Here is a 17704-nt window from a genome sequence, read left to right on the forward strand (position 1 = left end):
TCCCCGATGTTCGGGGTCAGTGTAGGAGTTCATGCAAAGAGGTAACGGGATTGGATGTACTCCGGTACGGGACCTTCTCCCCACTATCCCATTTTCCTGGCACCTGTAGTTCTAATCATGATCTAGCATGACCCCAGCTTTGGATAGAAGCACTAGGACACCTAACTTAGCCTAAGCTCTAGCTGACTTGATGTAGGATAGAGTAGTTCCTTGTTTTGTAGTTTCTCTCCTTTATTCCTTCCTCTTGGAGTGTGGATGTGTGATGTGTCACATTACCCTTGCTTATTCTTTATTTGTACTTACCCATGTTAGAGCATTGCCTATTACTTGAGGCACAATGTCATGGTTAATGTTGAGTACAATACCTTTGCCGCTGCCATCCTTTGGGACACAAATAAATGACGATACCCTTACTCTCCGGGTGAAATGCTACAACAGTATATCCGTGCGCTTGCGGATCCATCTGTAATTGTATTGATTATACCACGAGAGTGGCACCCCTTGGGTGCAGTTGCTAGGATGGGTTTGGCGCCCTTATTTCTAGTGATTGCACTAAGGACCGCCAACAGGCATTTCTGGTGCCGTTGCTGGGAATTAACCATTCCTAGTGATTGTGCTAAGAAATGTCAACAAGCATTTCTAGCGCCGTTGCCGGGGATGGCATGTGAACAAAGATATTGTGCTGATATTAACTTGGACCTTGTACTCAGGATATAGTCTTTACTCTTTCAGGCTAATGTCACTTTATGTCTTCTTTTATTTTTGATTTGAAAGAAGATAGGGGTAGTGTATGACCGGTTTCTCCCTGCCGGAAAACTACACAGACAATCCAGAGAGGCTCGTGAGAAGGGAACGACCTCGCGTCGTTCCTCCTCTCGCTATCCTCCCGGCACAGGAACCCATTTCGGAAGCACCACTCGTTCTTGAGGCTATGGCTGAAAAGACACTCCACGAGTTCTCCGCCCCCTCCACCGACAATGTGGCCATTGGCCCCAACATCAATGTCGGGGACGTGAACTTCGAGCTCAAATCAAGCCTCATCAACATGGTGCAAGCTAGCCCATTCTGTGGCAAGCCGAACGAGGACGCAAATGCACATTTGCAGAACTTTCTGGAGCTCTGCGACACCGTTGTCATACGGGGTGTCGCCGCCGACGTTGTCAAGCTTCGTCTGTTTCCCTTTTCCCTCCTGGGAAAGGCGAAACAGTGGTTTTATAAATAAAAGGACATCGACACCTAGGCCAAATGCTCCAAGACGTTCCTCACAAAATTCTTCCCGCTGGGCAAAACAAATGCCCTGTGCGGGGAAATTTCAAGTTTCCAGCAGACGGGGATGGAATCCATCCCAGAAGCTTGGGAGAGGCTACAGGAATACATCCTAGCCTGTCCTCATCACGACATGGACAAGTGGCACATCCTGCAAAGCTTCTACAACGGGCTCACAACGACATCTCAAGCCAATATTGATGCAGCTGCTGGAGAAGCCTTCCTCGACCTGACCATAGACAAATCCAAAGCATTGGTCGAGAAGATGGTCTCCAATCAGGGGTGGAGTGACGAACGACTCCAACCCCGCACCAAAGGCATGCATATCGTCAAAGAGACGGATATGATTGCCGCGAAGCTAGACCTCCTAATCAAGAAGATGGAGGAAGGGAGCAAACAACTGATCCATGCTCCCGTTTATGCCATGGGATCGCACTTCACGTGCGAAGTCTGTGGTAATGATGGACACTCGGGGAACGACTGCCCCGAAACCCGTGAAGACTGCGCCTACCTCAACAACAACAACAACAACAACAACAACAACAACAACAACGGGTACCGTCCATAACAAGGAGGCCAGGGGTGGAACCAGCCACGTCCACCATTTTAGGAAGGTAATAACTACAATCCTTCTTATAATTCGAATTTCAATTCAAACCAACCTCCCATGAGAGAACTTGTTCTTGGCCAAGTTAAAATAAACAAAAATATAAATAAAAAGCTCTTGGCCAATGACAAATCCCAGAAAAGTTTAAATGTCAAGCTTGAAACTTTGTCTTCAACTCTTAAAAACCAGTTAAGTTTCAACAAAATGATCGAAACCCAGCTTGCACAAATTGCTGCTTCGTTACCTATTGTTGAGAGCGGGAAGATCCCAAGGCAACCCGAGTCTCCCGTTGAAAATGTCAGCATGGTGTCTACCGGACGGGGTAACTCGTCCCGGAGGCCACCACGCAATAACCATGCAGGTAGGTACTATCCCCCAAGGAACGATATTTGGGATGGCATGGTGGCTGCGGTGCAAGAGGATCCAGGGGTCCCCATGATCAGCTGCTCGATCTACATCAAACACTTCGAGCGATGCCTATGCGATCTGGGGGCAAGCGTGAATATAATGCCCAAGGTAATATATGAAGCACTTGAATATCCTGCTCTTTCCCCAACAACTATGCTCGTACAGCTTGCAGATTCAACCATTCGGTATCCCGAAGGGATAGCCGAACACGTTTTCGTACGAGTACGAGACTCCTTCGTCCTTGCCGACTTTGTGGTAATGGATATGGAGGGCGACCTCGGAGTCGACCTCGTACTTGGGCGACCTTTTCTAAGGTCTGCCAAGGCAAGGATCGATGTCGGAAAGGGAGAAATCTGTTTTCATGTCCGAAGGGAGGATATATTTTTCAGGTTCAAGAAGAAGGAAGAGCAGCGCTTCATGATCCAACAAGACAGTGAAGGGCAAGCACTCTGGGGCGCACCAGAACCCCAGCCAGAACAACGACCCTCCGCACCTAAAAGAAAGAAGAAGGAAAAGAAGGTGTGGCGGAAGGTCGAGAGTTCGGCCTCGTCCAGTTCTCCAGGACGAGACGACCAATGGTAAGAATGGTGGAGAAAATTCGTGCATGTCGGACTTTAAACGACGCGCCCTTGCCAAAGGTAAATTGGTATTTATCACATATTTGCTTTTCCGCCTTTTCAAATTTTCTTTGCACCGCATTTGTTTTTCCCCACTGCATATTTGAAAATTTTCAAAAGTGTTTTCTGCATGCTGGAATTTTTCTAGCACCTTTCCCTTTTCACAAAAATATCAAAAATATTTTCTGAGTTTTAAAATCCTTTGGAAAAAATAATTTGGACATCTTTTCGAACAAACTTTTGGCCGCGCACTATATTTTCAAAGTTTATGACCGTTGAGGAATCATCTGACCAAAGGAGGGCACCAGGGGACCCAACCTGGGGCCGGCCGACCCCATAAGTCGGCCGACCCAGGGCCAACGGCTCCTGGGCTCCACCTTCTCCAACGGCTACCTGACCGTTGTGCCTGGCTCCTCCTCGGGTGCACTCGCCCAGTTTCCTTCAAATAGAGGCCGAGAGAGGGGTGATGAGCTCTCATGCTCACTCTCTCCACTCCCACTCCCTCTCACACATTCTTGCTCAGGTTTCCTTTGGATTTTGGCTCAAGTTTGATTGCAAGAACATCTCTTTCTCTCTCAATTCTTTGCTGCAAGATTGATCACATAATTGGAGGAACAACTCTCGGGTAAGAGTTTCATTTTTATTTCACTAACGTAACCCGAATCGAGTTGTTCTTGTTCGTTCTTTTTGCAAGCATGAAGGGTGTAGGTCAGAAACTTTCCGGAGCTATCAAGAAGATGATAGGGTCAATCTCATCTCGTTCACAGGGTGGGTCGAGCTCCCGTCATTCCCCCGAACCTACACCAACGTCGACCATGATGGACTATGAGCAAGACGAACAAGAGGAACAAATAGAGGAGCAAGCTGAAGAACCGCAAGCCGAGGACATGGAAATAGATGAAGATGATGCACCGTACCTCGACTTGCAAGACGACCACGAGCGTCAAGCCTACGCCATGATCAAGAATTGAAGTGTTGGTCATACCAGAGCCTTCGATCCGGACCTTCTCGAAAAAATAGGTATGGACGTTGACTTCGCTCGTGTTTGGCATGCGGTTGGATGGGATGGTTTTGTGCCCATTGAGGAGAATGGTTCTCATCTCCTCACCATCCAGTTTCTTTGCACTCTTCGGGAGGTGGATGATGGTGTTTCTTTCCGACTTTTTGGAGTTGAATGCTATTTTAATTGGAGAAATTTCAGTCACCTCCTTGGTTTTAGCGTGTGCTTGCCAGTTTTCCTTGCAAAAGCTTGCCGCGGTTTTGATCGACATGAGCTTTGGGATTTGATTTCAGGTCAAGTTGTTCATGGCAAGTTTGCACCTCGGTGCAATGACATTCAAAACCCGACTCTTCATTTGATGCACAAGTGGGTGGCTATCACTCTCTTTCCAAGAGATGATCCACGACCAGTGTGCAACGATGAGTTGATGATATTATACGCCATTGTCAACAAGATCCGAATCTCCCCCGCACAAGCAATGGTTAAGCAATGGCTCACAAATTTTCTGATGACGGGTCCTATTGAATGCACTTCTTTGGTTACCCGCATCGCATCAAATATGGGAATCTTAGACGGGAACCCCGTTCCTTTCATTGTGGAGCCCCATGTTATGATCGATGAAGCATACTTGGCTCAAGGCCACACGCTCAAGAAAGGCCCGGATGACTCCTTGATTTTCTTTTTGCTTGGTTATGCAAATGAAATCCCATTGCCAAATGCAGGATATCATTTGTATAACTGCCGTTCACTAACCATCCCTTCTGTTCCACAAGAGGAGAGCCGCCAGCATAGTGTTTTTGGTCTTCCTGGCAGGGTTACAAGAAGCAGGGCCAGAAGGGAGGAGTTCATACAGCAGCAACCTCAGCCTCAACCACAGCAATATGAGGCTGGAGGTTCGTCATGGCAGAGTGCCAGCTCCACTGAGTGGGCACGACAGGCCTCAGGGCACCGGTCCACCAGTTCCAGTTCCAGCGGACCCCCGCGACGTACAGCTTCGTCCAGAGGCTTCACCACTCTGACTCGGCAGATGGGCGAGCTGAACGTGCGCACCACCAACATCAATGAGTCGCTGGGCCAACACATCGAGTCAACACAGAACTGGCAGCGATACACAGGCGAGAGGATCTGCAACCTGGAGCAGCAACAGCAGCAATCCCAGGAGGAGTGGAGGGCCTACTACCGTTAGGCTGGGTTTAACCCCAACCAGCAGCAGTGAGCCTGAAGCTAGCTTGGGGGAGGACCCCCATGAGAGGTACCTTGTATCAAACTCTATCTTTACCGCTTTTCAAAACCTTACATGAAACCAAACAAAAATTTGCAAAATTCTTAAAATCCATAAAAATTTGCATAACTAAAATCAAATAAAAATTGACAAAATCTTTAAAAACTCAAAAATATTTACTTGCTTTCCCGTATGTGTAGTAAGCATGTGTATTTTTTCCTTGTTGAGATGATGAATAGTTGCTCTGTTAGTTCCTTTCATATGCCTAGTTACAACCTTGTGCTCTCCCTAAATTCTGAGTTTGGTGGCTAGATGTTCAAACCTTAAGCTTGAAACTTGTGGGTAGCGAAAAGTAGAATTCGAATCTAGGTTGTTGTGGGTTATGATATGGCTGAAAAGAGTTACTATGATCTTTTCCTACGTGACGCTTGATTTCCGGAGTATTTCTTTTCAAAAATACAAAAATAGAAAAAAGTTTCTCGGTGATATGCAATTCTTATCCAGAGCCATATGAGTTACAAGTTTGAAAAGCCTTTTCTACATATGCAACTAGTCTTCTCATTGAGCTTTGTCAAATTGTTGTGACCCTTTGTGAGAATCACTTCATACGCCCATGATCAAGATCACGTACACGTCCACTCATATGCTATACTTCTACACCTGGAAGATAGCAAGTACATCCCCCATTCATCCACAAATAAAACTCCATGTTGTACCATGTTTATCTCTCTCCAAAGTTATCATCATAATGTATGGGCTATACAAGAAGAAATAAAAGATGCATACCCAAAGAAGGTATGCCACATGCCCACAAGGCATGTCAAAAAAAAGAGAGAGAAAAGACGCATGCCCAAAGAAGGTATGCCACATGCCACAAGGTATGTCAAAAAAAAAGAAGAAAAAGAAAATATAGCCCATACCAAAGATATTACAAGGGAGAGAGAAATCATATAAAGGAGTTTCATCCACCATCCACCCAAAAAAAAATATCCACACACTTGCACATCTTGATCAAGGCTTATGACTTGTTTCTCCTTTGGATCCGGTCTTTGACTTAGTGAAATATGAGAAGCAAGTTTGTCATTATATCCTCCATACCTATAGAACCGCCAAAAAGAGCCATTAGAAGTAGGATGGAAAAACAAAGGCACATAAAAAGGTCTTGGTGAGGAATGAAACACATTTGAGCGATCCGAGAGATCACCCGAGGAACTACAATATTTCTTTTCAAAAACTTTATAAAAACCTCCGGATTGACGGTTGAACAAAGGAGTGGTAAGTGGTACTCTACAAGCCGTTCTGACCCTCAACCGCCAAAGATGAGGATGATGCTATAAGCCCCACAGGAGTAAGGTAAAAGGTGCGAACAAGGCCAACTTATTCAGAATAAAGGTAAGAACACTTGGTTGTGCCTTGGGCATAAGTCAGGAATGTGACATTGTAGCTACTCCTGATCAACAACCTAAGTCTAAAACTTTGCTCGGGATGAGCAAAGGGCTAGCTTGGGGGAGTTGTTGACGGTGCTTAAGTGCCATTTTCACCCTTCAACTATACCCAATAATAAAGGAAAACTACATGCCTTACTCACATATTTGTATCACTAACCTCGCTCCACAGTTGTTTTCGAGTTTTGTACATTTCAGATGAGCAAGAGCAGAATAAGACGAAAACACGCAGCAGACGCCACATAACTATGCAGAATATCGTATCCAGCATCACACCCTTACAAAGAGGGCCCACATGTCAGAGGAAACGGGGCCTCCACGCAAGATGCACTAGAGGATAAGGATAAGATCCAACGAATCAACCGCCCAGCAAGGGATCAACACGAACGGCTGACAGGTGGGGTCGGCCGACCCCTAGGGTCGGCCGAACCTGGCCTGCAACGCGTCCAGGTGCATCTCGAGGAGGAGTCACGGCCAAGGCACCTGATCACCTTCCATATATGCGTTGGCGGGAAACCGACCTCCAAGTAGTATAAATAGGGCCTCCCCCCCTCTCAACACACACACACACTTCATTCCATTCTCTCCAAGAAGGCTCTCCTCTCTCTTGCTCTCTTAGCTAGGTAGTGGAGCTAGGCTAGTTCTCTTTAGCGAGCAAGTCGTCATAGGAGTCGTTGAGCAATCCTCGGCTCCTGGTATGGCTTTGTATCCAACTTGTCAGACTTCTATTCATAATATAGAGTTCTGTCATGGTTGCTTTACTATCTTGATAGTTTATCAATCCATGCTTAGATCGTTCATAAGATGCTATGGTCTTGGTTAGGCCAGATGATCCAGGTACGGATAGAGGTTTGTGGTGCTTTAGGGCTTGCTCTAGTGTTTTACTCGTCCATCCGAAGGGTGGGAGACCTGGGGGCACTAGAGTAGTATCTTTATACACGAGCGTGGTGCTCGGGTATGCGGGATCCTTCGGATATGATCATGCTCCACGGTGTGACTGGGGTAGACGGCAGGTGGTGACAGCACTGTCCGTCCGGCGAACAGCGGTGTTGCATTTAGCATACTCCCTGATGTTCGGGTTCGGTGTAGGAGTTCATGCAAAGAGATAACGGGACTGGATGTACTCCGGTACGGGACCTTCTCCCCGCTATCCCATTTTCTGGGCACCTGCAGTCCTAACCATGATCTAACATGACCCCAGCTTTGGATAGAAGCACTAGGACACCTAACCTAGCCTAAGCTCCAGCTGACTTGACGTAGGATAGAGTAGTTCCTTGTTTTATAGTTTCTCTCCTTTATTCCTTCCTCTTGGAGTATGGATGTGTGCTGTGTCACATTACCCTTGCTTATTCTTTATTTGTACTTACCCCTATTAGAGCATTGCCTATTACTTGAGGCACAATGTCATGGTTAATGTTGAGTACAATACCTTTGCCGCTGCCATCCTTTGGGACACAAATAAATGACGATACCCTTACTCTCCGGGTGAAATGCTACAACGGTATATCTGTGCGCTTACGGATCCATCTGTAATCGTATTGATTATACCACAAGAGTGGCACCACTTGGGTGCAGTTGCTAGGATGGGTTCGGCGCCCTCATTTCTGGTGATTGCACTAAGGACCGCCAACATGCATTTCTGGTGCCGTTGCTGGAAATTAACCATTCCTAGTGATTGCACTAAGAAATGTCAACAGTGCTCATGACACATTCCAAGAACTAGTGATTGCACTAAGAAATGTCAACAGTGCTCATGACACATTCCAAGAACTACCGGGGTTGGCCTTTTTTAATCTAGTTGATCAATGGACGATAACTTGATTAAACGGGATCAACTTGGACTGGTTCCTCACATTAAATTTATCACACACTCTCATCCCAGTTCTTAAACTTTTCTCAAATTCTCATTCCGGTCCTTGAACTCTCACAATACACATAATGGTCCATCAATTTATCGCACATTCTTATCCCAGTTCGTAAACTTGTTCTACACACTCATCAGATCCATATACTTCTAAAATGTATTTTTTTATTAAAAGACTTTTATAAATTATTTCAAATTTGTTTATACTTCAAATTAAGTTCAACTTCCACTCAAAGTGGATCAAAAATTAAAATTTATGAATAAATTATCACGATTTAATTTGAACGATCAAAAATCTCTAAATAACCCATATTTGAATTATTGTTTGCAATTTTCTTAGGATTTGTAAGAGCAAAGGATAAATTATTCCAATATTAATTTAATTTCTAAAATAAAATTAACTATTAAATAAATATATTAAAATAGCAACTATAGAAATCATCAAATATTGTGTCAAGATGATTGCCTCGTGAATTTTTTTATCAATTTTGAGTGCGATTAGAACTTGATTTGAAATTTGAAAGTTTGAAATAATTTGTAAAAGTTTTTTTCTAAATATTTTGAAAGTATATGGACTTGCTTGCGATTAGAAACCATTATGTGGTTTTTTAGAGTGCGAGGACCGAGATGAGAACTCAGGACAAGTTCAAGGACCGGAATGAGAACATGGGATGAGTTTGATAACTATTATATGCGTTTTAAGAGTAGCGGGATAGGGATGAGAGCTTGGAACAAGTTTAGAACCACTGATAAAATTTACTCTTCGATCAAATGGAGATTGGTATGGACTTCAGCCTTTTCCCAGACTGTTTGTTCGGAAGACCGTTTTTGCAATCAGAATGTATTCCCGGGCTTATTTTTCTTGTTTTCGCTTTTTAAAAACTTTTCTTGTTTTTTTCTGCCAGGCCTAATAAAGGCCAAGCCATCTAGCAGGCGACAGTATCACTGGGGTCTGGGGGCGCCAGCAACTACCATGTCAACAAGACTGCAGTCTCGCAGACCGCATACGGCCCGAGCCGTAGCTGAGCATTGTCACTCTTTACTTAAATTATATAGTACAACTCAAACACTTACAACACATACAACATTATCAATTCATTGTCATAATATAAGCATGTAATTTTTACATTCCTCAAAATATTAGAGTGAACGTTTAGAATTTTTTACTTTTTCAATTTCAATATTTTTCATTATCATATAAAATTCAGTGTGAGCCACGTTTCATTTTTGTTTCTATTTTCTTTAATTTTGCCCCTTGCATTGCTCTTACTTAAAAATATTCCGCATGTGGTCTTTTTTTAAGGCTAGACTAATATGCGAATGGATTAAAAAGCAAGCAGTGTGCATACAAACTCCTATCGTGTATTCATGCCTAGTTAAACATTTGAAGACAGGATCGTAAAAAAAACATAGTTAGAAGAATCATGGCCACTGGAGACTATGTCATACCAAAAGCTAATGTAGTAAGGTTATGCCAGCCCCGCCTGAGCAAATTTGGTAACAATTAGTACTTACGTTTTGCGCTACTAGTTGTTAACTCAAATTGATCTCAAACTCGGCTTGTCAAACCTTATGAGAATTGTTTGCATGCTCTGTTAAAGTTCGCTTGAAGGTTATGCAACTGAATTTCTCTCTCTACAGAGATGATACTAAAACCACTATCAAGCTTGTAATTTGTTTAGGTGCATTGGATTGACAATCAGACTCCACCGGACAGTAACGTCCTTTCGTGCTTCCTTTTTACAGAAAATCTCGAAAACAATGTTTTTTTTTCCTTTCTGGTATTAGTGTTACTCTGCAGTCTGGATTTTTTTTATTTAATCTTCAAAGAGCAGTGGGATTCAAAGACAGAAGCAAGCAGCTATCTGTCACTAACCACTTAGGGTACAGAGATACATATCGATCACAACACAAGCTCTAGATCCTGAGGCTCTCGATGAAGCGTGTGCCTTCAGCCAGCGCGTTGAAGTTCCCCTTGATATACTCCTCGACGCCGATGGATCTATAGCGCGCCCCGCCTCCCTTGGCCACAAGCCCCGGCAGCGGCGCCACCACAAGCCCCCCGACGGCGGCCTCCTGGAATATCACGACGGTGGTGCGGGCCCTCTCGGCGTCCGGCAGCACCCGGTGCTCGACGCTCCTGTACGCGCCGTTGCTCAGGACGTCGAGGATGTCGGCGACGTTGACGACGAAGGCGCCCGGCAGCGGCCGCACCGGGAACCACCGGCCGCCCTTCCTGATCTGCAGGCCCGGCGTGTCGTCCACGTGCAGCAGCAGCGTCAGGCCGAGCCCGTCGGTGTGCGGCGTGATGCCCATCACCTTCTCCCGGTGCGGGCAGGGGGGGTAGTGGTGGATCGCCATGCTCTGCCGCCTCCCGGTGAAGGCGCCGACGAGCGCCTCCCGCTCCACCCCGAGGTCGGCCGCCATGAAGCCCAGGAGCTTCATCGCGAGACCGATCATCTCCACCGAGTACACCTCAAGCGCGCTCCTAGAATTAGTCCATGTGAAATCATTCAAACTAACACTCAGACCAAGCAATGTCACCGCTGATGGCTGAATTTGACCATGCCATTGGGATGGAGATGGAGATGGAAACGAGCTAGAGAGGAGACAGACCTAAATGGGGGAGGGCTAGTAGGCCACATCTCCATGTTCCTGTCTTGGGGTGGCTGCGTGATGAGGATCACGCTCTCTGCCCAGTCCAGCTTACCTCCTGATTCCCTGCTGTAGTGGTGCCCGAATCCTTCGAAGCCGTTCTCCCGGACCGCCACTTTCTTCTTGGTCTCCAGCGGCGAGCTGAAGAACTGCACGGTGCTGTCTTTCATTCGCTGGATCACTTCTTGGTCAACTCCATGGTTTGTCAGCTACGTGAAAACATGATAGTATGTTAGAAGGAACCCATCATCAATGATTGGATGCGGCTAGTTGGGCATATATATACACGGATAAAATAAAGGCAGAACGGAACGGAAAGGAACCGGACCTGAAAGAAGCCCCAGTTCCTGCAAGCGTCCCCAAGCTTCCCGATCTCGAGCGCCGCCGACTCCGGGTCAAGGAGCCTGGCCATGGCGACGACCGGCAGCTCGTAGCGCTCGTCCTCGCCGACGACGACGCCGTCGAAGACCTCCTCGGTCCGGACGTACCTCTCCGGGACCTGATGGCCGGCGTTGGCGAACGCCGCCGCCGCGGCATCCGTGATCTCATCCCTGTTGACGATCTTGTCGTAGTTGCGAGGAGCCTCTTTCTCCATTGTTGTGCTTGTGCACACCGCAAGGTACTCAATCTGGTGATTGTGCCGATTTATAACTCCATCCTACTGTACCTAACACACCATCGAGTGTGGTGGCAGTACAGTTTAGTTGCCAGTCTCGGCATAATCATCGTCGTCCTACCTAACACACCAACCAAATCACCGAAAACCTCCATGGAAAGCGCGGGTGCGCGCTTGGCCCACGCCATGTCCCTGCACGACACGACGGCACATCTGTAACCACCACCCGCTGTGCAAGTCCTTGAAGGAAAGCGAAGCTCTCGATTGGTATGACACCATGCGTTCCTCGAAATCTAAGGAATCATCAGCTAGTGTGGCCATAGCGTCAAGCAGGATGCGGTGTGGCACCTCTCGTGTCCATCACCACCAACCATCCTTTGTTACAAATACAGGGCAAACGGTAGAAACAGACGGATCTCTGTTGTGTTTTGGTAGTCAGTAAATTTCAACCACGTCTGCATCTGTAGTTGACAAACGGTGGAGGTTAGCTAGACAGTTTTAATAAGACCTCGCAAAAAAAAACAGTTTAATAAGAAGAAATAATGAGGTCGGAGAGAGTTACTACACCAATGGAAATGGAAATTTGAAATGACCATATGTGCCCCTACTAATATCTGCTCTAATCACTTAAAACTTTTTCACATGATAACAGTATGTGTAAATAGCTGAAATCTCGAATTAGCAGGTATGCATCTGAGAGAAGAGTGTTATATGCCTGATTCACCTAGGTACACAAATAGATGGGGTACGGACCCAAGACTGGGGCTCATTGCTAGTGAATACACTTTCAACCACGAGGAGCAATATGAATCCTATCCTGAAAGAAGCCCCGTTGCCAGGGAGACTGTTTATTTTGCTTGCACAACATAAGTGGACCAGGGCAGTAAATAGCAATTCAGAGCATCTGATTATACTAGTTGAACTGCACAATACCAATTTTGTAGTCTATTGAAGTAAAAGACATGAATGTTTGCATTTAACATCCAAACTGATCAATATTTACAGTCTGCTCAGTTGTGTTCTGTGGGATACACTCATTGAGCTTCCCTCGAAATTGTCTGCATCACCAACTAAAATTTCGGACAGACGCCAAATAGTATAGATGGCGTCTTCATAAACCGATATAATGATTAAATTGTTACACACCACATACTTGCACACAGAAGTCAAGATGCGAGTATCAAGTATTGACCTATTTCAGAGTTTGCGCTGTCACGGTGGATCTGTCAAGGTCCAGTACAATCCTTGTGGCCTCTATAACAACCTGCCCATCCATGTAGTGTTGTCTACACACGGGCATATAAACATCAGCTCCTCCAATTAATTCAGTCTTAGTTTCTTGTGTCTTCCTCAATGTGAAGAATGCCCGGCGACCACACAACTCACACCGTGCTGTTAGCTTGGTGACTGAGTCAGCCAGGGGAACAATATCCAGAACTGAGCCAAACTTTTTCCTAACAAGACCACAGTCATCAAACCAAAAGGTGGCACAAAATTCGATGTGAAAATATCCTGCCTCCAAACCATCTAAAATTACATGGGTATATATAGCGTAGATAGGCTGGTCAAATCAAATCTAACTAGTAACTAAAAACTCATAAAAGTACCTTTTGTAGTCACCATCTAGCCCTGCAACAACTACAATTTTTCCATCACGGTCTGCAGCTTTGCAGCAGAAATCGTAAAGATCATCAAAGAACTGGGCTTCATCAATACCTATAACATCTACCTGCACAAACCAGTTTCAGCAACTTAAAGATTGCCTAGAGAACAAAAGAGCCTATTTCCATAGCCATGCCATGTGCACACTGTGCAGTAAGACCAACAGCTAACATCTCAATTCTCAACAAGACTCAAGGCTGCTTATCACCAACTAGGCTTTAATTATAAACGTATATCATTTTGGATAGGCACATTCTGAACACATATCATTTTGGACAAGCACATTCTGAACATTATCTTTATAACTATATGTGATGAAAAGCTTACAAACCAAAGGCACTTTGACACCAAATGAAAGAGTTTCTTTTTCATCTGGAATATTACAGATAATTATATATATCAGCACTCAAATTTGCAGTAGAATAAAAGTAAGAAAATGGCCAACTCACCTGACAAACCTAAAGCATCACTTAGAAAGAAAACAGAGAAAGGAAACTAATAGCACTCCATGCTTTAACACAGCTCACATGATAGGACTTTTGGTTTGACTTCAAGATATGACACTCATTAGCCTGGAATTGCTACATGTGCCACTATTGAAGTATGAACATGTATTTCCTTTTCTTTCTCTTTAGACACATATGAGTGCAAAAAAATATCCTGCAACTGGCTGAGGGCTGACAAGTTGGCACCTAGCATGTAATGGACAATCAAGCAGGCTAGGGAACGAGTAGTCAATGGACACTACAATGGCGCCACCTAGTGGACCAGGCAACGACCTTTTGAAGCCATGAATCTATCTACAAAGGCACAACGTTTGCAAGCCTAAATTCGACCTAGGTGCAAAGGTTCTCGTAGTTCCATGGCATCCTATGTGTATGGCTACAGAGAAAGTTGTGTGAGTGAAAGGGAGGGAAGGATAGATGGAGACTCCCATAATTCACTGGCATCTTATGCATATGGCTACAGAGAGTTGTGTGAGGGAGGGAAAAAACTAGGTGTGGTGAAGGAAACCAGGTACCAGGATATGTTGGAGTAAAAACTGCTGCAGTACTGCATTATTTCACAATCTCATCTAATAAACTCATTCAATTAACTACTGCTAAGAGCACACTAAGTAAAATTTTTGGGACCCTGATCTTTGAGGGGGCTGTGCACAGTGCACCTGTGCTGCATGTGTTGTATGGGCATGCAATGTGGCCAAGCTGAAGATATAAATCATCAGAAGGTTTTCGATTTCAATAAAATACTACTCTGAGGCATTAAAAGTTAAAACTAGTATTTTTCTACTGAGAACAAACATATATTAGATCACCAATACTCCAATAGCAAGCCAAGAGCAAATGCAAGTAAGGAAATAATTGCATTACTTAAAAATCATCAAAATTCTATACAACTGCAGGCCGTCTCCTAAGATCACTAAATTTGACGATATTATGTGAAACGACTGTGTGCTAGATGTTCTTGGTGGGTCGCTAAAAATTCAGAATTAACTCGTAAGATATTGAAGCTATAGTAGATTATCACAATGTGGTTCTGTAGAACTTGCTCGCGTCTTAAGTTGTGAATTACTCCAAATTATGTGTATCATACTCTCAAAAGAATCACCAGTTCAATTTACTGTCTCGATTCTTCAAGAAAGTGACTGATGGACACTATAAAATACAGCTTGAAGCACCAATCTGAACTATTCAAAATATATGCATGGCATTAAAGTTCATGGTATAGGACAAAGGCATGTAAATTAAGAGACAATGTGTTTGACCCAACCTTATCGTAAGCCTCAATTCCTAATTTGTCATGGAAATTTGACAGCTCTGATAAGGCCCAGCACGCCATCTTTGTGCCGTCATGAGTGACAACAGAATCCAATCCATAGCGGTTGTCTTTGTCAGACTTTATGAGCGCCACAGTCCTACAATGGCGGCATGAAAAGGTCATAAAGAAACAACTTTAATCCAAGATAAAGAGGCAGTCAATGAAATCAAATTTCTTTGTTTTCCACATGTATGTCATATCATTTAGAATTACATGCCTGAACATAATTTTCAACACAATAACAGTAAACCTCACAGCATGGCATCATACCAGACTTTTCTAGAACTGCCCTGACAGCGATCAAACTAACTAGCTAACTTCCAGTTTCAACTGGCACGGACATTTGCAGCAGAACAAGCACCTGAAATTTGGGACACCAGGAAACAGCACAGTCTTGGCCTATCCAAGAAGGCAAGAAGCTCATTCGTAACAGCAACTCTTCTTAAACTACCCTCTCCTTGACTAGTTGAATCTATGGGATTGTCTATACAACATATGCTAAGATTATGGACCATGTCATCGCTGGACAGTCAAGACCATGAGAAATACACAGCTTCCAGAGCAAGGCATTGACAAACGCAAGTTCATAAATAGCAGCAACAGCCTGCCATCAACTATTATATCATTCGCCTTAGATTTTTCTTCGGAGCAAAACTTTTTTTTTTCTATACTTTGTAGCAAAAACTTTGAAGACATCTTAGCCAAAACTCGGGAAAGAAGGGGGGGGGGTCACTGGCAGGTGGGGACACACAGTCAGCGAAACAATCAAGCACAAAGGGAGATGCCGTCACCGGCGTTTCGTACCTTCCACTGCCGGCCTCGGCCTGAACCCGGCGGAGGAGCGCGGTGGTCTTGCCGGCGAACATGGGACCAACGATGACATGGATCTCGCCGGACTGTACCGCCCGGGCCTCCATCGCAGAGCCGCCACCGCCGATTCGCGACCGGGCCGCCGCAGAGACTGACCTCGCCGTGCCCAGCATGTTTCCGGCGGCACGACCCCGGCGGAAAGGTAGAGAGCGGAGCTGCGGCCGCGGTGGGAAAGCGCTGGCGCGGAGGACGGTGGGGGCGGAAGCGGCAGCGGCAGCGGTGAGCAGGGACCTCATGGCGCAAATGGAGCGCATGGTGGCGGGATTTGTAGTGTGGACGGGGTGCCGGCGGGTGCCGAATACTTTCTTTGAATTTTTTTTAGGAAAAATTGAGTGGCTGAGATTGGACTGGGTCGGCTTCAAAATTGGAACGGTTCTTCCAATCAACTGGGTAGGTGAGCGGTGGCGCATGATAGCTTCGATTTGGGGTTCGAAATTTTGGGAGGGAAGCGGAGGAGTGGAGGGAACGGGGATTTGGAGCAGTGGTTTTGCTAGGGTTTTTGGAGGGAACAGAGAGCCGGCAAAGGTGGGGGACGACCCGTCGACAGTCGACTGGAGGAGGACGAAAGCAGCGAAGGGTGGTCCCGTGCATTTCCTTTGGCCGTTTTGGTTATGGATTTTTATTTTCTTTTTCTCATTTTCTCTTTACCGTAAGCCTCGTTTTGAAAATCTAAACTTAGTATACTTTGTGTTAACAATTTAATTCCAATAGCACAAAAAGAGAATACAGAGTATGAAAGAGAAATAGGCATCCATTAGTTTCATGCTAAGAAAACTATAGGTTGTGAAGTATGATTATGTTCTATAAATGATTCTAAGTTTAAAAAGTTATAATTAGAAAATGGTAGAACTAAACTGAAATTTTAAAGGTGGTTTTTTCTTGAATTTGGATCTTGTTAAGTTTTAGACCATAATTGAATCTATAGTTGCCACCATTCAAAATAAAAAAAGGTACATATTCATATAACTTTTGAAAATCGGACCATAAGATAAAATTTGGTTTCACATATTCTAACTAATCAGTCATACTATGTAAAATGAGGTGCAAAATATAGCAAGTCACATTTTGGGATATATTAGAGCGAGATTAATAATACATCCAGCTGCTGACTGCAATGATCCTTGCAGCCTACCTCTCAGCCCACTCATATAATAGTTAGTCCCTCGTTATTAATACATGGTCCACTTATCTCTCTCACAAAGTTTTTTTTTTGTTCTTATGCCGACGTCGGCTATAAGCTTACAGTCGTTTCTCCTCTATCTCTCTCCTCCACCTCAGCATTCAGTCTGTTTACAATCTGTTATAATACTTACTCTTAGTTGTATCTGAAAGGGCTAAACTATAATTAGGATGTATTCGGGTATTTGGCAGCACGTGCTGTGAACTTGTGAATGGTATCATTGACTATACAATATAAAAGTAACAATTTTTTCTAAAGTTTTAATTACGTAAAACTTCTAAACGCTCAATCACCTAACTAAAACTGCAAATACTTATCTGAATTGCAGTATATACTAAGCTGCTGGATGTTGAAGCCCCAATAGTATGTGAGCTATTGTACTTCAGAAAAATGACTGAAAAGTAACAGAAGCACAGTTTGTTCGAAATTCAGACGCTACTACATAGAGAATACAATGGCAGCGACCTGGAACGA

General features: G+C 44.6%; 1 protein-coding gene and 1 non-coding gene across 4 annotated transcripts; both read right to left on the reverse strand.

Moving 5' to 3' along the window:
• Nucleotides 1–1297: 1297 nt before the first annotated feature.
• Nucleotides 1298–1401, reverse strand: LOC120693720. The gene has a single exon (XR_005683175.1). It is a non-coding gene; the product is annotated as a small nucleolar RNA R71 (small nucleolar RNA).
• Nucleotides 1402–10181: 8780 nt separating this feature from the next.
• On the reverse strand, nucleotides 10182–16630 carry LOC120690198 (thymidine kinase-like). Of its 3 annotated transcripts, XM_039972769.1 has the most exons (6): nucleotides 15985–16630; nucleotides 15133–15277; nucleotides 13308–13429; nucleotides 11413–13154; nucleotides 11046–11293; nucleotides 10182–10917 (listed from the first exon to the last, which is right to left on the reverse strand). In XM_039972769.1, the coding sequence occupies exons 4-6, from the start codon at nucleotides 11677–11679 to the stop codon at nucleotides 10347–10349; spliced, it is 1086 nt and encodes a 361-aa protein (XP_039828703.1). In that variant the 5' UTR covers nucleotides 11680–13154; nucleotides 13308–13429; nucleotides 15133–15277; nucleotides 15985–16630; the 3' UTR covers nucleotides 10182–10346. The 3 variants fall into 3 exon arrangements, with proteins under 3 accessions (XP_039828703.1, XP_039828704.1, XP_039828705.1); XM_039972770.1 differs by having other exon boundaries at nucleotides 11413–13429; XM_039972771.1 differs by lacking the exons at nucleotides 10182–10917; nucleotides 11046–11293 and having other exon boundaries at nucleotides 12624–13154; nucleotides 15985–16613.
• Nucleotides 16631–17704: the final 1074 nt, after the last annotated feature.

Source organism: Panicum virgatum, chromosome 9N (assembly GCF_016808335.1).
Source record: "Panicum virgatum strain AP13 chromosome 9N, P.virgatum_v5, whole genome shotgun sequence".
Classification (NCBI taxonomy): Eukaryota; Viridiplantae; Streptophyta; class Magnoliopsida; order Poales; family Poaceae; genus Panicum; species Panicum virgatum.

Bases quoted from the DNA above. Each gene is read 5' to 3' on its own strand.
- LOC120690198 (XM_039972769.1), bottom strand. From the start codon at position 11,679: ATGGAGAAAGAGGCTCCTCGCAACTACGACAAGATCGTCAACAGGGAT. The intron at 11,294-11,412 runs GTCCGGTTCCTT...GTTTTCACGTAG, and splicing joins GGAACTGGGGCTTCTTTCAG to CTGACAAACCATGGAGTTGA. The intron at 10,918-11,045 runs GTCTGTCTCCTC...GACTAATTCTAG, and splicing joins ACTAGCCCTCCCCCATTTAG to GAGCGCGCTTGAGGTGTACT.